The sequence below is a fragment of the Calliphora vicina genome, chromosome 5 (genome assembly GCF_958450345.1).
Source record: "Calliphora vicina chromosome 5, idCalVici1.1, whole genome shotgun sequence".
Classification (NCBI taxonomy): domain Eukaryota; kingdom Metazoa; phylum Arthropoda; class Insecta; order Diptera; family Calliphoridae; genus Calliphora; species Calliphora vicina.
Genome location: NC_088784.1, coordinates 27,422,542 through 27,449,944, shown reverse-complemented (window position 1 = coordinate 27,449,944; position 27,403 = coordinate 27,422,542). Strand labels below are relative to the sequence as shown.

Sequence of the window (27,403 nt, the reverse complement as noted above, 5' to 3'; positions counted from 1 at the left end):
GCAGACCTTTGATTGTTTGGTCAACTTTTTTTAGGACCAAGTTGGGATTTGTTTTAAATCAAATTAACAACAAATGAACATACTTGACATTAAACATAATAATTGACAAACTTTTCAAAGGTAATTTGATAAAAAAAATCAAATAATACTTGGGTAAAAGTTTTAAGGAAAATCGTGTGTAGCCCTAGCCCTATCTTTTTGGTGGTGGTTATAAAAAAGTATAATATAAAGCAATATAGACAAGGTTTCCAAAAGAAAAAATTTAAAATCTTGAGAAAAAAATTTCAACAAAATTTTGATGCCATCGTATGACATCGAAATGTGTTTCCAAAAATAACAGACATACATTTTTAAACGGGAAATTTCAGAAAAATATGAAATTTTTTAATTGTATGTCCTTTACAATTCAATTGAATCGTTTCGCGGATAGTTTGGCGTGAGGCAATGATTACTTATCCTTAACTGTCATATCAGAGTCTTTAAATTTAAAAAGAAGTATTTTGTAAAAATTTCTTATGTTTTAATCGTACTTTTCTAAGCCTTAAAAATATTAAATTTCAAGTTAAATCTTTGTGGGTCACATTAATCACGTATTCTGAACCAAACACAACATCTCTCTACTAGCAAAATAAGCTTAGAAAAACAGCAAAATACTTCTATACCCAGCACAATGGGACTAATCCAAATAAATAAATAAGTAGGTAATAAATATATATCTCCTACTGATGGGATTTTACTGCTTGAATTGAAATTTTATTTGAGTGTGAAGAAAATTACATATATTTTATAGCAAGGAAGAGCTAATTGTACTTAATTATAATTTTAACCCTCTAACCCGCAAACTTTAAAAAGCTGAAAAAAAGTTGTCGAATAATTCTTTTTAGGGTAATTATGACCCAATAAACTCAGAACAGCTATTATAAACTAATTTGCAAATTAAGTTTAGCAACCAGGTGCAAAAAGGTGAAGAGTGCCTCAGGGCATTGTTGCCGGTTTAGGTGGAAAAAACAATTTTATTGAAAAACTAATGAAAAATACAAGCTAGTAAAACTATGATTTAAAAAAAAAATACACACAAACTTTCACGTGCTAAAATTATGACATCACTCACAAAACAGCTGACAGAACAAAAACTAAAAGTCAGAATGCATTTCGACTTTCGAGGGAAATATTAACAAATCTGTAACTAAAGTCACAGTTAAATTTTTAAAAAAATATATAATTACTTTTTGAGATAATTGTTATTTTGTAATGCATGCCTTGAGGCACTCTTGCGTGTTAGAGGGTTAATAGAAATCATAAAAATTTTTCCTTTTTACATACCAATATGTAAAGATATCACATATTTTTCAAAACTACAACTGGACCGACCCACTGTTTAGCAACTAAATAAATTTGAAGTCATTACACGATTACAACAAAGCACTGCTGTAGTACACACAAACAATATCAGGCACAAAACTAAAACAGAAAAACTTTTTGAGAAATGTGGTTTGGAATATAAAGGAAACAAAAAAAATAACAACAACACAAAAACACAATAACTACTACAATAACAAGGACATTGTTATTCTTTAATCATACACCATTATTTGTAGTTGTTGTATTACTATTTAGTAGTAGTAGTAGTTGTTGTTGCTGTTGCACTATCAGCAGAGCACAGTGGGGAAATTACAAAAAAAAATGGAAATAAATTTGATAAGATAAGATTGTTCATGGTTTTAGAGGAGCTGTAGTTGTACTTTAGGTTTTGAATACAGACTTTAGCATCATTTTTAGCAGAATAATGCGATTAGGTAGCTAAAAAAACTGAAATTTTAATATTCAAATGCGAATATCTCGTAAACTATATGAGACAATATGATAGTTTACAATATAATACCCAATTTTGTGGTCTTAAACTCAACTAAACTACTAACGTATGCGGAATGAAATTGCAACAAAACAGAAAACGCTATATTTGTTTCCAACGTTAAAACAAATTATTTATAAAACCTTTATAAAATAGCCCATTGTATTGATTTAATGTTAGCAAAAAATTTATTATATTCATGTACTTTTGTGGCAGTTATGAAGAAATTTATATACAGGTGTTGAAAATACCGATGTTTGCACTTTTCTGAGCTCCTATCTGAGTTTCAGAGTCTTATTTTTCTCGATTTTTGTTTTAAATAATCTACAAAAACTCTTCTATTTAAAAAGGTCCAAAAACTCTCAAATTATTTTTAATTTAAAAAAATATGGAATTTTTTTCACTTTAGAAAGTCTGGAATTTCAAGGGTGTTGGAAACACCATAATCATCTGGGCGTGACAGTTGGATGATGGAACAGTTAAGAAGAACTTTGTTTTTTAAAAAAAATTCTCTGATGTTTCTTTTTATGAAATGATTAATTTTGTGTACACATTTCATAATGTATTAATTACAATTGATGGTCAAATCAAATTCAAAAAAAGTCAAAACTTCTAATTTACATCTGATTGATTAAGGTCCATATATATTTTTTTAGAAAAAACATTATGTTCTACTTTGCACATCTTATCAATAATAGGTTAATTTGCTTCCAAAAAAAGTCCACTTCTCTGCCATTTAATGTAAAATATAACAAATTGTTCCCGATGATAATTGATAAAATATGGAAAAATTACAAATTTTTTTTCAAGGTAGTTCTTTTTTTGTTAACATTTTGAGATAACTAAAAGCCAGATTTTCAAATGGGGTTTTAAAGTATAAAGGCAAAACATAACGTAATTCAAAATAAGTCCTAAAACACTAATAGCTCATATACTATTTCTTATGGCCAGTGTCAAATTTTTGTTGCAATTTCATTCCGCTTACGTTATTCCTCCATGGCAATGAAAAATTTTATTAAAATCGCACTATACGTTTAGAAGTTACAGATTTATTTCCACTTTTTTCCAGATCCCCCACTGTGCCACTTTAAAACTCCGTCCTTCAAAAATATTGCACATTTTCATACTAAAAAATTTGTATAAATTTTCTTAATATTTTATTCAACAAGTCAATGGTTCTGACTTAATCATATTAAAATCAAATGAAAAAGGGCAATATTTTTGAAGGACGGAGTTTTAAAGTGGCATATTTTTGAATCTAATTAAGATATTCACCCTTATCGTGGTTGGCGTAAACGTCTTACGCCTACGATTGTTTCGTACTAGATTAAAGATAAAATGCAAACTGTTTCTTTAATCTAGTACGAAACTGTCGCAGGCGTATGACGTTTACTCCAACCACGATAAGGGTGATTGACTTGAAATTTTTTTGGAAGACCAAAAATTAACTTATCTAAATTAATTCGGAATAAATATGGATCAAATTGTTCCTAACATTTGCAATCATATTAAAATGTTTATACAAAGTTTAGTTTTAGAAACTCAATAAATATGTAATAAAATCTTTATTTATTAACAAAACTCAATGAAATTTTCAACGTTTTTTAAGTTTGTCATTCTAAATAACAAAGTTTAAACAAACTTGTCAAAAGTTCAAAGGAATTTCCCAATTCCTAAAAATTGGAGCGAAAATCCCAAAAATGGTCTTTTTTACAATACTTTGGGGTAAATAGAGTACACATTAAGGTTTCCAAAGCTACTTTCCGTTTTCTGATCCCAGCTTTGAGATTTTAGAATATGTGGCCCAAAGTTGAAATTTTGATAAAAAAATGGGACAAATTCCGAAGGGCGTGGGGGCGACATATTCGAAAAATAGGACATGTGTTTATACCAATATGTTCTCCGCAAAGAAACCTTCTAAAACAACAGAAAATTGTTATATGTTCTTAAATAAAGTTGTTTTTTTTAATAAAAAAAAACAAGCCAGAGAGCTATATTCGGCTGTGCCGAATCTTATATGTATACCCTTCACCAAATTATACTTCAGAATACAAATTTTAAATATTTTTAGGTAAACCAAAATTTTTTTGTTGTTTTTTTAATTTTTTGTTAAAAATGTTTTTTTGAATTGCTATTTTAAATTATTTTTTAAATTTTAAAATAAAATTTTTTTTTGGTGAAAAAAAAAAATTCGGGTTAAAATATTTTTTTTCCAATTTTGACCCATTGTAGGTCCAACTTACTATAGTCTTATATACGTTGTTGCAAAGGTCTTTGAAATATCTATCATAAGATATCCATATTGTCTATATTAATGACTTAGTAATCCAGATATATGTCAAAAATCGAGGTTGTACTGGTTTTTTCCTCATATCTCAGCCATTTGTGGACCGATTTTGCTGATTTTAAATAGCAAACTTTTCGAAAGCATGTCTGACAGAATTATTGAAGATTTGGATCTCGAAGACAGACGGACATGGCTTAGTCGACTCCGCTATCTATAAGGATCCAGAATATATATACTTTATAGGGTCGGAAATGAAAAATGTAGAAATTACAAACGGAATGACAAATTTGTATACACTCAGGTCTCGTTTTATGCGGATTCAAATTTATGCGATTTTTAAATTCATTTTTTTTTTTAGAATTTTAAAAGATTTTGAAATTTTAGATGGTTACATAACTGATCCCTTAAGGGCCTTAGCTTGGGTGAATTCCAAAATGTATGTATGTATGCAATGCAGTCATATCTTTATCAAGACAAATCATGCATATTTACAGAATTTCCTTAAAAAATGTGTTAGCTCATTTTTTTTGGATCATTTTCACTTTTTCTGTAATTATAAATATTTTTGTTTATTTTTTTTAACGTATTTTGTTTTTATTGTTTAAGTAAATTAAATAAATATATTTTTGTTGATTTTTTTATACGATTTTGTTCTGATTTTTTAATTAAAATCTGAATTTCAGAATTTTGGAATGAATCATTAGTTTTTATATGAAGTTAGAGTATCGTTTTATGCGAATTCAATTTATGCAATTTTTTTTGAAACGCATCTATCGCATAAAACGAGACCTGAGTGTATACCCTTCTCACGAAGGTGAAGGTTAAGTCATTCGGTCCAAAAGTACGCCCTATATTCGTAATAAAGCGGACCAAGTTATTACAAAATTTTCAATTTTCAATTTTGAAAGGGCTATAACTCGGAAATTTAAAGTGATAAAAAGCACATGCAAGACCTAGCCGGCCCACACTGGTTTTTTCCCGTTTTTTTTTGTTGGCATAAAGTAAATTTTTTTTTTAAGTATTTTAAAATTTTTTTAATTTTTAAACACCCTAGTTAGAAAAAAATATATTTAACTTTAACATGTGGACTAATACTGTTCTGTTTGCGCACTGTTAAAGAAAGCTTATTATGTACCACACGCTTTGTGTAAAATTGGCGGGGAAAATTTTGCAACTTTGATTGTTTGTTCTGGCGAAAGTTTATACAAAACTGAAAAGGATTAATATGGAAAACGTTTGTCCTGGTATGTAAAACTATATTTTACCAATGTTTGTGACGTTGTTATGTGTTTTTGTCCAATTGTACCGTGTTTTGTTTATATGTATTTTTAGAATGAGCTTGTTTCGTGGATCAGTACTTTAGCATGGCAAAGCGTTGCAAAAAGTTGTAAGTGAGAAGTTCTTAACCAAAGTGTGCAGATTAATAAGAAACTAATCCTTTTTGTCCGAATCCACACGTTTTCGAAAAAATCAAAATTTAAAAATTATATTTTGAGTGGAAACGTCAAAATGTCAGCCAGATCGGTTATATGGCAGCTATATGAAATAGTGCTCCAAATTATATGAAACTTTGTAGGTCATCTTAGGAACATAAAAAATTAATACAAATCAAATTTGACTTCAATAGATTGATAAACAAAAAAGTTGGGGCAAATCGGCTATATGAAATAGTGCCCCAAATCATATGAAACTTAGCACGTCATCTTGGGAGTATAAAAAATGTATACACACCAAATTTCAATTCAATTGCTTTTAAATTAGAGTTGATGCCAAAACGTAAAAAAAACCAGTGTGCAGCCGAGCGCTTTCCAAAAGTATAAAAATCTTTGAAATCGGATGGGAAACAAAAAAAATGGCATGAGTTTAAAAATTTTACATGTCGAAGGTGCCCTACTTTGAGCCCCCATAGCACCGCCCCTGAAGCATTTGTAGGGTTCATTTTAATAACTTAAACTCGAATACTCCTTGAATACTCCTTGACCACGTCAAATTTTATACCAATCGGACCAGCCCTTTAGAAATGCCAGATTTATTTCCATAACATTTTGATTCTGCCCCACTGTGCAGTGGTAGTAGTAGTTAAAAAGTTTTACAACGAAAAAATATAACAAGTAGTAGTTGTGTGTGTGTTTACTCCGTTAAACCACACTGAATCAATGAATAACAAAAAAAAACAACTACAATAAACTCACTTACTTGCTCACTCATGTTTACAAACACACACAACTTGCACTTAAAGGATTCAGCATGTGAGTAGAAATGTAGAAATATGAGAGTCTCCTAGTAGAGGAATTTGATTGCGTGTGAGTGTGTGTGTACGAGGATATTTCTTTACATTTGTATTTTTGTGATTTTTTCTTGTATTTTTTTTGTTGATGTGACAATACTAGCAAATGCACTTTGTATTGCATTAATCTTTTATTCAGTTTCTTCTTTTTTTTCCTTCCTCTCTTATTGAATTCTTTATAATTTTCAAGGAAACCCAATCTAGTTTTATGTGTTACAAGCGTGTGTATTGTGCATTTACATTAGGGTGTGCTTATTTAGCATTTTTTTTGGATTTTCGATGCTCTCAAATTCTAATTATTTTCCATATAATCTAAAAAAATGCTGAAAATTTCAAATGCAAAATCGGATAACGTTTAGAGGTTGCACATTTTTATTTAAAGTTTCGAGTTTTGGTTCAAAGTAGCAATACACATTGATGTACCAATCATGTATGAAAGTTTCTTAGGAACTTTTTTCTCCAATCTTTGGTAATGCAGTAGTCGGCAATGCAGTGAACAAAAATGTATAATACATGCATGGTAAACATGGTAAATAACGAATGAAAATGCAACCTTTAGCTGTTGTACCTATAATATGCTGACGTGGGAACCGATTTGATTTTTGCAAATTGATTAAAATTCTTAAATTTTATTTTTGAAAATCGAGAAAGTGCAAAATAAAGGCCACCCTAATGTATACATGTGATTGTTTGAGTTTGAATTGCTTACAAGACATAATAAAAACAGAAATGGAGAACAATTACATACATGAATGCACTCATATTAAAACACATGTATTATTGCAGGTTATTATGATTAGTTTGTTGGAAAAAGTGATTTTATAAATATGAACATACTGCATACATACACATGTAAATGATTTCTTTTCGTCTAGTGGAATCAAAATAATCAGGGGGGGATCCCTAATTGGAATTATTATTTAATTCTTTAAGATGATTAATATTTTAAGACTGTGTGTCTTACAGTAGATTGTACTGAGGCAAACGAGGTTTTGTATTTAGTAAAGGATCTTGCATTAGGGACTTCTGAACTTTGTTAGCTGATAGCGGACATAATGTGGAAGCTACATCTGTGGAATTGGCTGTAATTTATTAAGTTTGTCTGCCAAATCGCTAGGGATGAATATAGCGTTGAACAACACGTGCATATAATATAATTTTTTATATAAAAATGGGTTTCTCTTCTCCCATTTTACGGTGAGTCCCATTTCAACAAACAAAATGTGTAGAATTTGGGACTATATCAATCCACATGAGATCCAAGAACAGGATATCACCGTCAGGTCGATGATTACCAAATTCTTTTGGCCTGAATTGGATGATATGGAAACCAACGACTTGTAGTTCGAAGGCATGGTGCTGTCACGTGGAGGTGCCACCGAGATCGTGCTTGCGTGTGCTATTTATCTCTTATACTTTCCGAGATATAGGCATTTCCGCTTGGTCCGCTTTTTTTAAATATAGGGAGTAATTTTGGACCAAATGGTCCCGAATTTTCTTTGTTTGTTAGACAAGTAAATTGCCAATAATATACAAAAGATTTCAGAGCAATATCAATTATGGATACAAAAATAAACGATTTTCAATTTAAAAACTAAAAATATAGTCGATTTTTGCTGCTTTTTGGACGAAAAGGTAGATAGGTGACTTAACTTTATTAAAAAAAAACTTTCTTTAAGAACATTTAAAATTTTATGTTTTTCTGTAAGGTATCTTCATGGAGAACTTTTTGGTATAAAAACCGTGTCCTATTTTTCGAACATGTCGCCCCTACGACCATCGGAATTTTACCTATTTTTTTATCAAAATTTAAATTTTGGGCCACATGTTCTAAAATCCCAAAGCTGGGATCAAAAAATAGAAAGCAGCTTTGGAAACCTTGATTTGTTCCCTATTTATCCCCAAAGTATTTTCCCAGCTTCGAAGATAATGTGGACCTTTGGGCAAAATTGTAAAAATACCATTTTTATGATTTTTGCTCCAAATTTTAGGCATTGCGGGATTCCCTAATGGGCTCGATTTTTTCTTTGTTAGGTAGTCAAGTAAACTACCAATAAGATTTCACAGCAATATCAATTACAGATCCTAAAAATAAACGATTTTCAATTTAAAAATTCAAAAAATAATAGATTTTTGCTGTTTTTTGGACAAAAAAGTACTTAACTCTTTTTACAAACTTCACCTTCGTGAAGGGTTTTGTAATTAGTTTTTTCCGACCCTATAAAGTATATATATTCTGGATCCTTATAGATAGCGGAGTCGACTAAGGCATGTCCGTCTGTCTGTCTGTTGAAATCAATTTTCGGAAGACCCCAGATATCTTCGGGATCCAAATCTTCAATAATTCTATCAGACATGCTTTCGAGAAGTTTGCTATTTAAAATCAGCAAAATCGGTCCACAAATGGCTGAGATATGAGGAAAAAACCAGGACAACCTCGATTTTTGACCTATATCTGGATTACTAAGTCATTAATATAGACAATATGGATATCTAATGATAGATATTTCAAAGACCTTTGCAACAACTTATATAAGACTATAGTAAGTTGGACCTACAATGGGTCAAAATTGCAAACAATATTTTTTAACCCGAATTTTTTTTCGCCAAAAAAAAATTAAAAAACAAAATTTTTTTTTAAATTTAAAAAAAAAATAAAATTTAAAAAAAGAAAAATTTTAAATTTGAAAAAAATAATTTTAAAATTTTTAACAAAAAATTAAAAAAAACAACAAAAACAAATTTTGTTTACCTACAAATATTGGGCGTTGGACGGCCAGGAAATCTGCGACGAAATTTACGTTGTGCCAAAGTCACCGACCGATTATTCGTCAAATAAATAGTCAGCAATATTCCGCGTTCTGGAGCAGTGTAGCGTAACATTGTTTATTAACTTGTATTTCGCATGTGTTTGCTACACAAATGTCAAAACAGAACTCCTAATGTCAGTTCTGTCAATTCTGCCAATCTCAAAATTTATAGCATTTTCTGATAAAAGGATTACTTTTGCGGCACCTTGTATAAGGTTTCTTTGCGGAGATCATTTTGGTAAAAAAACATGTCCTATTTCACCCTTAGGAATTTGTCCCATTTTTTATCAAAATTTCAACTTTGGGCAACATATTCTAAAATATCAAAGCTGGGATCAGAAATCGGAAAGTAGATTTGGAAACTTTTACGTGTTCCCTATTTATCCCCAAATTATTTTCCCTGCCCCGAAGGAAATACGGACCCTATGGGCAAAATTGTAAAAATACCATTTTTTTTGGCATTTCGCTCCAATTTTTAGGAATTGGGAAATTCCTTTGAACTTTTGACAAGTTTGTTTAAACTTTGTTATTTAGAATCATAAACTTAAAAAACGTTGAAAATTTCATTGAGTTTTGTTAATAAATAAAGATTTTATTACATATTACACATTTATCGAGTTTCTAAAACTAAACTTTGTATCAACATTTTAATAGGATTGCAAATATTAGGAACAATTTGATCCACATTTATTCCGAAATTTTTTGTTTAGTTAATTTAATTTTTGGTCTTACAAAAAAAATTGAAGTCAATATCTCAATTAGATTCAAAAATATGCCACTTTAAATCTCCGTCCTTCAAAAATATTTGGATTGTCAAAAAGTCAAAAGAAATCCCACAATTCCTAAAAATTGGAGTGAAAATCCCAAAAATGGTATTTTTTTACAATTTTGCTCATAGATTACTTAGAGACACTGAAGTGACAATTGACTACATGCTAGATTACGCCTACACTACAAAGTGCACATACGTGTCAAATGATCCAAAATAAATATATTGTAGTTAGTTAGATGTGTTAGTGTTGAACCACTAATGTCTCGTTTTTCATTACAACACTCTAGAAATCTTTGCTAAAAGTTCATTACCAACCTGTATAAAAAGAAGTACCTATTCTACTAAATAAAAAAATTGTGCTGGGTAGCGACCACTCATTACAAAATAATGTATGTGGTAACTAGTTGTAATTACCAAAATTCACAAATTTTTTGCCAGGTTGTTAAATAGTATTAAGTTAATGTTCTTAAATACAAGTTTCTATTCTTATATCAATAAATTTTACACCACAACTAATATTTTATTTTATTTAATTTTCAAATCAATAATTTTTATCTATTTCTCCTCAGTCTTGTTTTTTATATAGCTTAACAATAAAAAACTGAAACCACAAGCTTTAAATTTATTTAAATAAAACTATATTATTTAGAATACGAATGTGAATGTACGTATCTATATCTATAAAGAAGAAATAAATCCCATATTTTCTAAGTGGTTGCGGTAAAATCTCTGTTTATAATTTACATAGATATTTTCTGTCACTTCTCTTCACTTGCGACATTTAGCAGAGTTCTAAATGACCCCACAGCTGTTTCAGTAAATAAATTCAGTTTTCTTACTCATTTATGCTTCGAAAAGGCTTAGGAATAGAAAATAATGAAATGTAATTAAAAAAAACATAAAAGTTTAGAATAAAGTGATGAGATGGAAATATCAATTGAACCAAATAAAAGAAAATTTACCATTTTTTATACCAACCACCAAATACCCAGCAAAAACTTTACTTACCTAGTAAGCCAGCAAGTATAATTGGAGCAAAGCGATAACTACTTATTATTTGACTGAAACACTACTTACCGTTGTTCGAGATTTTTAAAAAATTCAGGGGTCAAGCTTACAAATGTACTTACAATCAGTTGAGAAATAAGTAGTAAATTCACAACAAGAATATGTAGCTAAAAAAAACACAAAAAATATTGCCTTGTGTGGGAATCGAACAGTCACATTATTTGCTTGTGTTTGATAGTCAAGCTGCTAACTCACTGCTCCATGTACGAATTATTTTATTGGAAGTTAACAATAGTTTTAACATCAACATATAAATGAATATGATATGAACAAAAAAATTAATGGCTTTGACAGGTGGCGAACCACTAACCTCCCGTTTTCCAGTCAAACACACTAGATAGCTGTGCTAAATGCAAAAGTTCATTACCAGCCTGCATAAAAATAAGTACTTATTCTAGTAAATAAAATAATGAGCTGGGTAACCACCACTCCTTACAAAAGAATGCATGAAATAACTAGTTGTCATTACAAAAATTCACAAAATTTTTGCTGGGTAGTTGAGGATGTACTGATTTTCTTAATCCGTTTGTAACACATCGAATTATTAATCGCAGAACCTTGTTCTTTAAAAATTCTAAGATGATCTAACTACGAGAGCGGATCAATAAGTCAGTGATTTATCTAATGAAACACAGGTTTTTGAAAAAAAATAAAATCATTTTATTTTTGAACATAGTCTCTCTCTTTGGGCTCTATAAACTTTGCCCAACGTTTCTCCAATTATTTTTATCCCTTCCAAAAAAATACGATTTGTCCAGGTCATCAAAATATGTATTTTTTGTGAGATGGGTTCATCGTGGGACTCAAATCTCTTTACGCAGATCCATTTCTTCAGGTTTGGAAACAAGAAATAGTCACTCGGGGCTAAATCCGGAGAATAAGGCGGATGGGCGAGCAATTCGTAGCCTAATTCATGATTTTTTGCCATGGAAACTGTACATGTGTTTACCCTTGAATTGTCATTGTGAAAAAGAACTTTTTTGGCCAAGAACAATTGCTGTCGTTTTTTCCAAATCCTAATTAAATTGATCCAATAAGTTGGCATAATATTCGCCATTGATTGTTTTATCTTTTGGAAGGTAGTCAATGTGACAAACCCACTTTGGCCTTCTTTGGCGCCGATTTACCCCGAAAAACCAACTATTTTGTCTGCTGTTTGGTCTCTGGTTTGTTGTGGTGGATCCACGGTTACGAAACGGCCCAAAAACTAGTCCATATTACGGTTGAACAGCGCCAAACACTCCTGCGAAGTTGTCACACGATTGTGTTTCTGGTCGATTATGAGAAAACGCGGCACCCATCTTGAGGAAAGCTTTCTCATACATAAAGGATCATTCAAAATTGAAACCACTGAGCCATGTGAGGTGGCTGTGGCTTCCACAATCTCTTGTACTTTCAATCTCCGATCGCCCAACACCATCTCGTTAATTTTTTAAATTGTTTCGGGTGTAGAGTTCTCAACTGGGCTACCAGAACGTTTGGCATCTTCCGTGCTTGTACGACCACAATGAAATTCAGTGAGAAAATTTTTTGCCATTGAAATTGATGGTGCAGAATTCCCATAGTATTTAACGCTAAACACTCGAAATTGCCACACGATTGGGTTTGTGAGGAAATGTGGCACCCATCTTCGGAAAGCTTTCTCATGCCCAAGTGATCATTCAAAATTGAAACCATTGAGCCATGTGAGATGCCTATAGCTTCCACAATCTCTCGCACTTTCAATTTCCGGTCGGCCAACATCGTGATTTTTTGCAAATTGATGGTGCAGAATTCCCATAGTATTTAACGTCAAACACTCCTGCGAAATTGCCACACGATTAGAATAGCTTCCTCATACCCAAGTAATCATTCAAAATAGAAATCACTGATCCACGTGGGATGCCTATGGCTTCCGCAATCTCGGAACCCATCATATGGATACTTTCTCCCAAGTGATCATTCAAAACTAAAACCACTGAGCCATGTGAGATGGCTGTGGCTTCCACAATCTCTTGCATTTTCAAACGCCGATAGACCAACACCGTATCGTTAATTTTTTCAATTGTTTCGGGTGTAGATACCTCAACTGGGCGACCAGAACGTTCGGCATCTTCCGTTCTTGTACGACCACAACGAAATTCAGTAAGACACTTTTTTTACCATTGAAATTGATGGTGCAGAGTTCTCATGGTTTGCACAAGAATTTTTTTTTTTAGTCTGATATCACTGGTTGTCAAACACAAACTAAATGACGCAGATTGTTCAAATTTTGACATGAGTCAACTAACAGATGCCTGTTGACTGGAGCAGCCCTTTCAGTTAAGAGGCGGGAAATTCAAAAAGTCATCTGATCCGCCCTTGTATGTCGGTCCGTCTGCATGTCTGTTGAAGGCACGAAAGGTCCTCGAGGAAAACAACTAGATGAATGAAAAGTCCCCCAAAATATTTTATGTTGATCGAGTAGTAGTTGCTACTGGACAAGGCTCAATTTCGAAAAAGTTTGGCAAATTCAAATCATACTTGAATTTTGAGACAATTAATCTTTAATAGCTAGCTTACGGTATGTTTTTCATTTAGAGCCCTTGTGAAAGTACCTTAATTTAAGTACCTTTTATTCCCTCTTCATTGCCCTTTAGACAATTATTGATATTTTCCGTTCTTTTTTCATATTTTCCCTTTTAAACTTTTATTTTTTTCCATTTTTGCCTTCACAGGTCAATGATTTAGACAATTTTTTTGTTAAATGCCTTTCTAACATTTCATGTTGCATGCAACTCTAGAACACATACTTTACTGCTGTTCAGCACACAAAAAGGGTATTTACAAACAGATTTGTTTGAGTGTTTGTGCTGGTAAAAGGAATTTGAATTTAAAATTGTGTGCGTGTGATAGAGTTTTATCAAAATTTAATAATTGTTGTAATTGCATTCATTCAATTTGAAAATTGATGGCAAAATAATGATTTTATTTTAACTTTTTTTCCATTTTCCGAACCACAAAATCAATTTAATAATAGAGAGAGAGTAAACAAAAATAATAGAAATGGGATTTAATCAAAATTTAAATGAAATTGTAAATAAAAGCAAACAAATAGAATTAAACATTAGTTTGATAATTGGTAAAATTTAAATAAGTAAGAGGAAATCATTTTATAGCTCAATAAAAATAAACCAGCATTTACTGTTTTATAAATCTTTTCACACCCCATTTCATGTATATAACAATTATTTATTAATTTTCCTACCATCCTTCCTTTCTCTTGCAGGCCAAACGCATACAGAGCAACGAATTGGCCGCCATAAAAGTGATTAAATTAGAACCCACAGATGACATACAAATCATCCAACAGGAGATTATTATGATGCGTGACTGTCGTCATCCCAACATAATTGCATACTATGGCTCATATTTGCGTCGTGACAAATTGTGGATTTGCATGGAGTATTGCGGCGGTGGCAGTTTGCAGGATATTTACCAAGTAACCGGGCCACTGACAGAACAACAAATCGCCTACATGTCCCGCGAAACATTAAAAGGACTCGAGTACCTGCATTCCATGGGTAAAATGCATCGTGATATTAAAGGAGCCAACATACTGCTAACAGAGTACGGCGATGTGAAGTTGGCGGATTTTGGTGTATCGGCACAAATTACGGCCACCATTAATAAGAGAAAAAGTTTTATTGGTAAGTAGTGCAGTGCAACAAAATCATCATAATTTTTTCGTATTGTATTGTAACCGTAACTATGGTAATATGTTGTATGTGTTTTGGGGTTGTTGCATGACAAAAGAGCCAACGTGAGGCTTTGCTTGTGGTGGCTGCTGCCTGCCACACAAATTGTAGTATGAAAGCTACAAAAATTTAATTAAGAATTTTGCATATTTTTGTGTTGTTGTTTTTCTCATTTCAAATTATATAATGAACACGTTAAAGATAATTTAATGGTGGCCAGCTACAATGTTGTATGAACACGTTGTCTTTGGAAGAAAATGCGTTATAAGTTAAATTTAATGAGTAAATCAGTTGTTGCGTAATAATTATTTGTTAATAATATGTATATTGGAGAAAAAAGAAAAACATGTCTCGAATACTGTTGGAGGAGTGCTATTAAATATGTATTAAGGAGCAAAGGAGCAGTTTAAAAAATCGTTTAATAAATCTTTAAATCTGAACAAACTTGAAGAAAACTAGAACAGAACTAGAACAGAACTAGAACAGAACTAGAACAGAACTAGAACAGAACTAGAACAGAACTAGAACAGAACTAGAACAGAACTAGAACAGAACTAGAACAGAACTAGAACAGAACTAGAACAGAACTAGAACAGAACTAGAACAGAACTAGAACAGAACTAGAACAGAACTAGAACAGAACTAGAACAGAACTAGAACAGAACTAGAACAGAACTAGAACAGAACTAGAACATAACTAGAACAGAACTAGAACAGAACTAGAACAGAACTAGAACAGAACTAGAACAAAACTAGAACAGAACTAGAACAGAACTAGAACAGAACTAGAACAGAACTAGAACAGAACTAGAACAGAACTAGAACAGAACTAGAACAGAACTAGAACAGAACTAGAACAGAACTAGAACAGAACTAGAACAGAACTAGAACAGAACTAGAACAGAACTAGAACAGAACTAGAACAGAACTAGAACAGAACTAGAACAGAACTAGAACAGAACTAGAACAGAACTAGAACAGAACTAGAACAGAACTAGAACAGAACTAGAACAGAACTAGAACAGAACTAGAACAGAACTAGAACAGAACTAGAACAGAACTAGAACAGAACTAGAACAGAACTAGAACAGAACTAGAACAGAACTAGAACAGAACTAGAACAGAACTAGAACAGAACTAGAACAGAACTAGAACAGAACTAGAACAGAACTAGAACAGAACTAGAACAGAACTAGAACAGAACTAGAACAGAACTAGAACAGAACTAGAACAGAACTAGAACAGAACTAGAACAGAACTAGAACAGAACTAGAACAGAACTAGAACAGAACTAGAACAGAACTAGAACAGAACTAGAACAGAACTAGAACAGAACTAGAACAGAACTAGAACAGAACTAGAACAGAACTAGAACAGAACTAGAACAGAACTAGAACAGAACTAGAACAGAACTAGAACAGAACTAGAACAGAACTAGAACAGAACTAGAACAGAACTAGAACAGAACTAGAACAGAACTAGAACAGAACTAGAACAGAACTAGAACAGAACTAGAACAGAACTAGAACAGAACTAGAACAGAACTAGAACAGAACTAGAACAGAACTAGAACAGAACTAGAACAGAACTAGAACAGAACTAGAACAGAACTAGAACAGAACTAGAACAGAACTAGAACAGAACTAGAACAGAACTAGAACAGAACTAGAACAGAACTAGAACAGAACTAGAACAGAACTAGAACAGAACTAGAACAGAACTAGAACAGAACTAGAACAGAACTAGAACAGAACTAGAACAGAACTAGAACAGAACTAGAACAGAACTAGAACAGAACTAGAACAGAACTAGAACAGAACTAGAACAGAACTAGAACAGAACTAGAACAGAACTAGAACAGAACTAGAACAGAACTAGAACAGAACTAGAACAGAACTAGAACAGAACTAGAACAGAACTAGAACAGAACTAGAACAGAACTAGAACAGAACTAGAACAGAACTAGAACAGAACTAGAACAGAACTAGAACAGAACTAGAACAGAACTAGAACAGAACTAGAACAGAACTAGAACAGAACTAGAACAGAACTAGAACAGAACTAGAACAGAACTAGAACAGAACTAGAACAGAACTAGAACAGAACTAGAACAGAACTAGAACAGAACTAGAACAGAACTAGAACAGAACTAGAACAGAACTAGAACAGAACTAGAACAGAACTAGAACAGAACTAGAACAGAACTAGAACAGAACTAGAACAGAACTAGAACAGAACTAGAACAGAACTAGAACAGAACTAGAACAGAACTAGAACAGAACTAGAACAGAACTAGAACAGAACTAGAACAGAACTAGAACAGAACTAGAACAGAACTAGAACAGAACTAGAACAGAACTAGAACAGAACTAGAACAGAACTAGAACAGAACTAGAACAGAACTAGAACAGAACTAGAACAGAACTAGAACAGAACTAGAACAGAACTAGAACAGAACTAGAACAGAACTAGAACAGAACTAGAACAGAACTAGAACAGAACTAGAACAGAACTAGAACAGAACTAGAACAGAACTAGAACAGAACTAGAACAGAACTAGAACAGAACTAGAACAGAACTAGAACAGAACTAGATCAGAACTAGAACAGAACTAGAACAGAACTAGAACAGAACTAGAACAGAACTAGAACAGAACTAGAACAGAACTAGAACAGAACTAGAACAGAACTAGAACAGAACTAGAACAGAACTAGAACAGAACTAGAACAGAACTAGAACAGAACTAGAACAGAACTAGAACAGAACTAGAACAGAACTAGAACAGAACTAGAACAGAACTAGAACAGAACTAGAACAGAACTAGAACAGAACTAGAACAGAACTAGAATAGAACTAGAAAGGAGTAGAATTCACAAGACCGCCTGGGACTAATGAAATAATCTGCTGACGTAAGACGATTTTTTCTTCGATTAATTAAGTTATTGACCTCAGAGACTTTTTATTACAAGTTAGTAAATAAAAAGTTCGTAGCATCTGCTACAATTCACTTAAACCGAACTTTTGCTTAACAAATAAACCAACCAATTTTTATGATTTTTTTTTTTTAAATTATTATAATAAATTCGAAAAACCTGGTAAATAGCTAAAGGTTATTAGACTAATAACAAAAACTAAACAATAACAAAAATACATATATGATTATAAGGAGCTTAATATAAAATTCATGCGAAAAAAATATTATAAAACTAAAGTTTTTAATGTTGTTAAGCCAAAATAAAAATATTTATATTTCGGACTCTGCTATGAAAGTTAAATCTGTATGTTTTTGTTATAATTTCTCTGCACCCCCTACAAACTCAAATTGAAACAATTTTCTGCATAATAATTTATATGGCTAAGCAAAAAAATAAAAAAAAAAACATAAAAATATAATGCTGATTAACCATATAGAAATATTCTGGCAAAATAGTTTAGTTTTATATGTATTTTTCATTATGCTGCATGTTTTCTATGTTGGCTGCTGTAAAACTTTTTGCTATTTTGTGGTCATTTGTTTGAGTTTTAAAACAATGAAAATGAAATGAAAATCATGGTTTAATTTTTTTTGTTGGTTAAAAATAAAATATTTGTATATTATAAGGGGAGAATAAAAAAAGAAAAAATGGAATTGAACGTGTTAAATAAATTTACATAGTTTATTTTTTGTGTAGCCTGCTGCTATTTGTTTTCACCATGTCATTATTTAACATTTTATCCATTTCATTATTTAGTTGCAATAATGTAAATTTGTTTAAATTTCGTTCTGTCATGAATGTTTGATTTTTTATTTATTTTCGTTTTGCTGGTGGTCATCAGGTCGCATGGGTGATATTAATTTAATTCAACGCATAGTGTGCGTGAGTGAGATAGAGAGAGAGAGAGATAGAGTTTAAAAATACTCATACGTTAAAGTGGTTAAATATATATTATATAATTTTTTACATTTTAAATGCCACAGTATTAAATATAATAACAAAGTTTGCTTGCAAAATAGTTTTTACAAAGCTGTTAGCATGTGAATTATTTTAGAAGGTATTTATTGAACAGTTTTTAATCCGGTTTGGATTAAATTCTTAAATGAAATAAGTGAAAATTTGACAAATTACAGGAAATGTTATGTGTTTATGTCAGTAGATTTGTTAAATAATTTGGATATGGCGAAAGTGAGGATAATTGTTGTTAAAACTATGTGTTGGTGACTGTTTAAATTTGACATTTAGCAAATTGTTTATGTCGAATATTTCTGGCCTTATCCTCTTTTGAGGTAAGTTCTGGTATTGCATTGGTTGATATTGTGCTCGGTGAGAGCCATCAAATAATAATTAATAACATAATTTTTAAATTGAAAATGTTTTATTTTTGGATCCATAACTGATATTGAAATTTTGATTCTGCCCCACTGTGCAGCACTGGATTCCGTTTTATAATCACCCGGGTATTAAAGGAGGAAATTCCATGCCACATCAACAATACTCAGCCACTTTTATGCAAAATGCTTATGGAAAATTTCGTGTCAACACAGCCATTGATGGCTGTTCTAGTTCTGTTCTAGTTCTGTTCTAGTTCTGTTCTAGTTCTAGTTCTGTTCTAGTTCTGTTCTAGTTCTGTTCTAGTTCTGTTCTAGTTCTGTTCTAGTTCTGTTCTAGTTCTGTTCTAGTTCTGTTCTAGTTCTGTTCTAGTTCTGTTCTAGTTCTGTTCTAGTTCTGTTCTAGTTCTGTTCTAGTTCTGTTCTAGTTCTGTTCTAGTTCTGTTCTAGTTCTGTTCTAGTTCTGTTCTAGTTCTGTTCTAGTTCTGTTCTAGTTCTGTTCTAGTTCTGTTCTAGTTCTGTTCTAGTTCTGTTCTAGTTCTGTTCTAGTTCTGTTCTAGTTCTGTTCTAGTTCTGTTCTAGTTCTGTTCTAGTTCTGTTCTAGTTCTGTTCTAGTTCTGTTCTAGTTCTGTTCTAGTTCTGTTCTAGTTCTGTTCTAGTTCTGTTCTAGTTCTGTTCTAGTTCTGTTCTAGTTCTGTTCTAGTTCTGTTCTAGTTCTGTTCTAGTTCTGTTCTAGTTCTGTTCTAGTTCTGTTCTAGTTCTGTTCTAGTTCTGTTCTAGTTCTGTTCTAGTTCTGTTCTAGTTCTGTTCTAGTTCTGTTCTAGTTCTGTTCTAGTTCTGTTCTAGTTCTGTTCTAGTTCTGTTCTAGTTCTGTTCTAGTTCTGTTCTAGTTCTGTTCTAGTTCTGTTCTAGTTCTGTTCTAGTTCTGTTCTAGTTCTGTTCTAGTTCTGTTCTAGTTCTGTTCTAGTTCTGTTCTAGTTCTGTTCTAGTTCTGTTCTAGTTCTGTTCTAGTTCTGTTCTAGTTCTGTTCTAGTTCTGTTCTAGTTCTGTTCTAGTTCTGTTCTAGTTCTGTTCTAGTTCTGTTCTAGTTCTGTTCTAGTTCTGTTCTAGTTCTGTTCTAGTTCTGTTCTAGTTCTGTTCTAGTTCTGTTTTAGTTCTGTTCTAGTTCTGTTCTAGTTCTGTTCTAGTTCTGTTCTAGTTCTGTTCTAGTTCTGTTCTAGTTCTGTTCTAGTTCTGTTCTAGTTCTGTTCTAGTTCTGTTCTAGTTCTGTTCTAGTTCTGTTCTAGTTCTGTTCTAGTTCTGTTCTAGTTCTGTTCTAGTTCTGTTTTAGTTCTGTTCTAGTTCTGTTCTAGTTCTGTTCTAGTTCTGTTCTAGTTCTGTTCTAGTTCTGTTCTAGTTCTGTTCTAGTTCTGTTCTAGTTCTGTTCTAGTTCTGTTCTAGTTCTGTTCTAGTTCTGTTCTAGTTCTGTTCTAGTTCTGTTCTAGTTCTGTTCTAGTTCTGTTCTAGTTCTGTTCTAGTTCTGTTCTAGTTCTGTTCTAGTTCTGTTCTAGTTCTGTTCTAGTTCTGTTCTAGTTCTGTTCTAGTTCTGTTCTAGTTCTGTTCTAGTTCTGTTCTAGTTCTGTTCTAGTTCTGTTCTAGTTCTGTTCTAGTTCTGTTCTAGTTCTGTTCTAGTTCTGTTCTAGTTCTGTTCTAGTTCTGTTCTAGTTCTGTTCTAGTTCTGTTCTAGTTCTGTTCTAGTTCTGTTCTAGTTCTGTTCTAGTTCTGTTCTAGTTCTGTTCTAGTTCTGTTCTAGTTCTGTTCTAGTTCTGTTCTAGTTCTGTTCTAGTTCTGTTCTAGTTCTGTTCTAGTTCTGTTCTAGTTCTGTTCTAGTTCAGTTCGGCTATCATTGGCTAACTACTTTTTTGAACTAACTTATCGGGTTTTATATTAATTAGAATTTATCAATTTCTTTTCATTAGATTTGATAAGCCGTTTAACACTATTGTAGCGTGTATTTTGGATGAAAGTTATTGATATTGATATTTTTGTTGTCCTCATTAAATATTTATAATTTTAATTATACTAGTGCTAATTATTGTTTTGATAACTGATAATGTTTATGTTTTTAGATAATCACACTCGATTGATTAAAAAGTTTTTTTGGTGTTAAAAGAGGCAAAAAAAAAAATTTATATTTTTAAATATTAATTAATTGAATGTGGATGAATACATTAAATTGAAATACATATATTAGCGTGGGAGAAAAAGTTATTCGTTCATTACTACTGACACAATCAGTGGAGATCTATACCGAGATATTACTTAAAGTTTCAACCAGTTTCAAAATAAAGACCATTTTATGTTTCTAAATGAGTTGGCTTTATTCTATAATTTCTTTTGAATGCTTAGATTTATTCTTGCAATATGTTGAACACTCAACTAACTGTTATAATCTTTAAAATTTATTTATTAAATCAGAAGTTATAATATCTTTTATTAGTGCCCTATCTCAATCCTAAAAAATGTCACTGTTTTTTTTTAAGTGTCTGCCAGAAAGTACTGCACAATTACTTGAATATTTAATACTCTGGTGTATAGAATATAAAGTTAAACAGAAACATATTGTTAAGTGTTTTCTATTTAGTTTTTTTCTATTTTGGACAGGAATGTGAAATAGAAAAGAAGCAACACTATAACAGATAACCACACACTAGGATACACTAAACGAAATTCAATTAGAAGCACTATATTTTTGATAAATATAAAAAGGAATTAAGGAAAGCCTTAAAACTTGTGCTTAGTATCAGTTATTGTTGGACTTATTTGTGAAATTTCAAATTTAATTGTAACTTAAAATACATAAAGAAACAAATGTGTATTTAAACGAATTTCTGCAAGTGTAACTAGTATTTGTACACAATATTATTTTTTGCCTTTGTTTTAAGGACATTTTATACAATTTTTTTCTTTTTCCAACCAACTACTGTTTGTTGCAATAAAACAGCAAAATAAATAAATAAAAAATATAAAGAGCAGGCTATAGAAAATATGTATAAAACTTAAAAATCCACTTAACTAAATACAACACAAAACCCCGTTTAGGTGTAACACATCTTAAGATGCGTTTTGTGTTGTTTAAATGTGGCATGTTGTTTGCTGCTGCTGCTGCCACTATTGTGGTTTGTTTGAAGAAAATAAGTGAAACAAATAATAATAATAATGAAAATAAAGTTTCTTTAAAACAATGGCGACTACTTCAAGCAATTCTAGTACTTACAGACATATTATACAAATAATTCTTAAGCATTTTTTAAGAAAAACAATTATTGTGATATTTTCAAGAGTTGTGAAGAAGTTATTTTGCTATTTATTTTGTAAGGAGTAATGTATGCACTTAAAACTATACAAATAAATATGAGCTGGAATAAAAACTAAATTAAAAAATTGTTAAATTTTTGTAGAAATTTAAAAAAGTACCCGTTTTTATAACTTTAAATTTTTAAACATTAGCACAATATAAATTTATTCAAAGTATTGATCATTTGTTAGCTATGACCTTTTCCTATATGAATACCGATCCAAAAGAACTGTTCATCTTTTGAGGCCACGAACGAATCAAGTCAATTTCGGCTACTCTGTTCTGAAGTGATGCGTATCCCAGAGAGAGCGATCTTCGTCGATCGAAACAAGTAGTAGTCGGACGGGGAAAGATCTCTATCATAAGTTGGGTGAGGCAAAACTTCCCAACCGCTTCATTCCAAATACTTTTGAACAGATAAGGACTGAGATCGAAAAAATCTTAACATACATAAAATTTAATAAAAAACAATTAAGAGAGCTATATTCGGCTTCAAAATAAATTTTTTTAATATTTTTAGGTAAAAAAAAATTTTTTTTTTGCCAAAGTAGTTTTTTCATTTGTTGGAAAAAAAAATTTTCGAATTGTTTTTTAAAAATTTTTTTTTTTTAAATTTTTTTAATTTTAGAAATTTTTTATTTTTAAATTTTAAAAAATTTTTAAAAACTTTTGGTTGAAAAAAAATCAGGTTCAACTTTTTTGACCCATTGTAGGTCCTACTTACTATGGTTTTATATACGTCGTTGCAAAGGTCTTTGAAATATCTATCATTAGATATTCATATTGTCTATATTAATGACTTAGAATGACTTAGATATAGGTAAAAAATCGAGGTTGTCCAGTTTTTTCCCATATCTCAGCCATTTGTGGACCGATTTTGCTGATTTTAAATAGCAATGTCTGACAGAATTATTGATGATTTGGATCCCGAAGATATCAGGGGTCTTCAGAAAATTGATTTCAACAGACAGACGGACATGGCTTAATCAACTCCGCTATCTATAAGGATCCAGAATATATATACTTTATAGGGTCGGAAATGAAAAATAAAGAAATTACAAACGGAATGACAAACTTATATATACCTTTCTCACGAAGGTGAAGGGTATAAAAATAGGTCAAAAATCGTGGTTGTCCTGGTTTTTCTTATATCTCAGCCATTTGTGGACCGATTTTCTCGATTCTAAATAGCAAACCGAGCCGGAAGAATTTCGGAGATATTGATGTATAAATCGTGTAAGTTATTTGGGCGCTTCGGAAAATTGATTTCAACAGACAGACTGACAGACGGATATGGCTTAATCGACTCCGCTACCTTCTCACGAAGATGAAGGTTATAAAAATAGGTAGTCCATCTTCGTTTAAAATCTACCGCACTTTCGGACAACTTGTTTTAGCTTTCCAATTCTCTTTTAACAGGAGCCCAATATCTCTCAACTGGCCTTAGCTCCAGGCAGTTTGGAGCATGTGCCTCTCTTTGTACAAATAACACATTATTGTTCTTGTACCAATCTTTAACTTGCTTACCATAGTGACATGATGCCAAATTAGGCCAAAAATAAGTGGACACATTAAGAAGTCTTATGAATGGTAGCATCCTTTTTTATGAACATTTCATAGAGCCCTTTGTAACAAATGTTTGGCCTCTTTTGCAGCAACTGCATATTGCTTGCCATACCAATAACTTTTTGGGAAAATTTTCTACTTTTGGCTCCTAAACTTTTCTACAACATTTCCTCGGTCATCAGCAACATACAAATATTGACCCAGAAGCTACGAAAAATTTTCCAGAACATACGTTTCACAACAAGGGGAATTTTTTTCACGTGAAGAAAGTTGATGAACGAAAAAAGAAAAAGGGAAAATATTTTATGTGAAATGTTGATTCGCGATAGGGGTGTATATTTATTGGCTTTAGAAACATCATGTGGACCTTTCCTTCTACATGAACCAAGTTTTCTATCAACGGACAAGTTGTCCCGATACTGTTGAATAACAATGGAATCAGTTTGACGGCAGACCTTTGATTGTTTGGCCAACTTTTTGAAGAACCAAGTTGAGTTTTTGTTGAAAATATTTAGCAAGGTCTGGACTATAAATCGAGTGAGGCAAAACTTCCCAACCACTTCTTTATAAATACTTTTCTATTGCAACATGTGGCATAGCGTTGTCATGATGGAATATTACGGTTTCATGTCTGGCCTCATATTCTGGGCATCATTCGGCCAATTCTCACTTCAAACGAATCAGTTGCTTTCCATAGAGGTTCTCTGTGATTGTCTGCCAAAATTTCAGCAGCTTATAATACTTTGCGCCATGAATATTTGGCTTTGGTGTTGATTCGGTTGGTTGGTTGGGCTTCACATACGATCTCTTACGCTTCGGGTTATTGTAATGGATCCATTTTTCATCGCAAGTAATGATTTGGTGGAAAAAGGTCTCTCGGCTTCAATTCGTATGGTACCCAATTTTTCTGCTCTTGAATGATTGAGTAGCTCCCAAGCTCTTATTGAGTTTGAGAACAATCTTCATGGAGTAATGCCTCCAATTGTTGGTCTTCAAACCTTTTTGGCTGACCTGGGCGATTGTTATAATAAGCATTTCAGAACCACACAAACCCTCTCTCGCACACTGAAACCGATGGAACACATTTACCATTAGCTTAGACGAGCAATCGGTGTGCTTCAGCGGCACTTATTTTTTCAAATTAAACAAGTAAAGCTAAACTTCCCGCATATGACGTTTTGTTCGCACAAAATGCGATATATTCGAAAGAAAAAAATGTTGTTGTTTACACTATAATGTTCACTAACCAAGTGAAAATAAATGACAGATATGTACCCTTCAAAAAGCTGCAGAACAAAAGGTATTTTTTTTTAAAATTTAAAAATTTTGGGAAATTGATTTTTTCTAGAAGATTTTAACCAAAATATTATAAAAATACAAAAAAATAATTTGTAAAAAAAAATCGAAAAGGTACCTTATGTTCTGCGGCTCCTCATATAAGTTATTTAGAACAAAAATCGCTTTCAAAACATTCGCCGTCTACTGTAAATCCCCCATAGTTTTCCTTGACCTTGAAGCTTTATTAAATGTTTTGTCTAGTTCTATTAATTATGCTCTTAATTGCGATATAAATTACCATAAACTTTCCTCTTGTTTTAAATCCATTAATGAATTTAGTAGAACAAACGAAAATATAATCTAAACATCTTGAAAAACAAAGCACTTCATTAAACTTTTTAGTTGGCGTTAATGAATTTGTCCCTTAGTTAGTGCTAAAAAATATGTGATTTGTTTATTTTACTCTTATCTTCTTTCGTATTATCCTTGTCTTATTTCTTTGTAACATTTCTGGCTTTCCAACTGGTCTGTTTTGTGCTCCCAGCGAATTCTTTTAACTTAATTCCACTTCATAACTAAACTACAGTGACAATCTGTTTAATTTAATTTGGACAACACCAACGCTTTCACACAATTAATACTCTGAAATAGAGAAAGTGTAAGAAAGGCCAGCAAGAGGGCCTTAATTGAAACTCTTAACTTTCTTCTTTCTTCATACCATTGTGTGTTTTTGTCTTCTTTTAAAGGCCTAATTCGAAAATGTGTTGAAAACCTATCAAGTTATGTGTTTGAGTCTAATGTAAGGCTGAAATCAAATCTTTTATAAACCCTTTAAAAGGCTCTGTCTATTTGTCCCTTATAAATTACTAGCTTTTGCTATATGACTCCCACTTATAAACCATGTTATTTAATCAAATCAAATACATAAATTTCAACTAATAAGCTGGAAATAAAATTTTATGTGGCAGCTTAGAATGTTTAAGTTGATTTTATATAAGTATATTTTCATATCATTAGCATTTTAAGGACCATTATAATAATAATAACAACAACAACGAGCACCACGACAAAGTTAAACTACAAAGAAAAAGACAAGCTAAATGAAACAAAATTATGATGATGATAATAATGATATATCATGGGGGTAGTAGACAGAGAGTAAAGGCAAAAGACGACAGCCGACAAAGACGTTAGTGTTGACTGCCAAGAAAAGAAGACAAATGTCTGGCGTAAACAGCACAACAACAAAACAAACACTAAGGAAAATAGAAAAAAATATAACAAACAGCCTAAAAACATCAAAAACAGTTGTAAACAAATAACCTTGAAAATGGGTCAATAGTGCAAAATAAAAGCAAAAGAAACGCAAAACACATAAAAAGCGACTAAGACACAAAAATATCACAAAAGTTTTCCCAAAGGCTCAATAGAAAGTAGAAAAAAAACAGTAAAACATAAAAAGCAATAGTTTTTATATACTGTTACATAAAAACATATATATTTGGCCCAAATTGTTAGCATTTGCATATAAATTAAAGGAAACGGAAATAAATACAACAAAACACACGCAGTACACACACAACAGCAATTCTTACAACTGTTTAACACAAGCACATTTTTAAATCTAAAAGAAAAAGTGCCGGGATATAAGAGAATTGTATGTATGAGTGTGTCTGTATAATAGCGAGAGAGAGAAAAAGGACACATTATTTTTAATACAGACCATATTAAATTTAATTCAACAAAATATCAAATATAATGTTAAACTATAAAACTGTAGTTATAAATAATAATAATAGTAACAACACAAGCACAGCTGCAACACTAAAGACTACAAATACAAAGTATTTTGAAAAATGAAAACGGATGTCAACAAATATCCAACCGGAAATGTATAGAAATTCTCTTTGAGTTCAGAACAAACAAAAAATTGGTATCAGTAAGAGCGAACACTAAATTTGGCACTGTGGGACAGAACCGAACTAGAACAGAACTAGAACAGAACTAGAACAGAACTAGAACAGAACTAGAACAGAACTAGAACAGAACTAGAACAGAACTAGAACAGAACTAGAACAGAACTAGAACAGAACTAGAACAGAACTAGAACAGAACTAGAACAGA

At 31.8% G+C, this 27,403-nt stretch overlaps 1 protein-coding gene across 8 annotated transcripts in view; it reads left to right on the top strand.

Moving 5' to 3' along the window:
• hppy (MAP4K3-like protein hppy) overlaps positions 1-27,403 on the top strand; it is a 312,486-nt gene that overhangs the window by 195,549 nt on the left and 89,534 nt on the right. For all 8 annotated transcript variants that reach the window (XM_065514167.1, XM_065514173.1, XM_065514170.1 and 5 more), the window contains one exon: positions 14,324-14,744. In XM_065514167.1, coding sequence (XP_065370239.1) covers positions 14,324-14,744 — 421 coding nt within the window. The remainder of the gene's footprint in view (positions 1-14,323; positions 14,745-27,403) is intronic.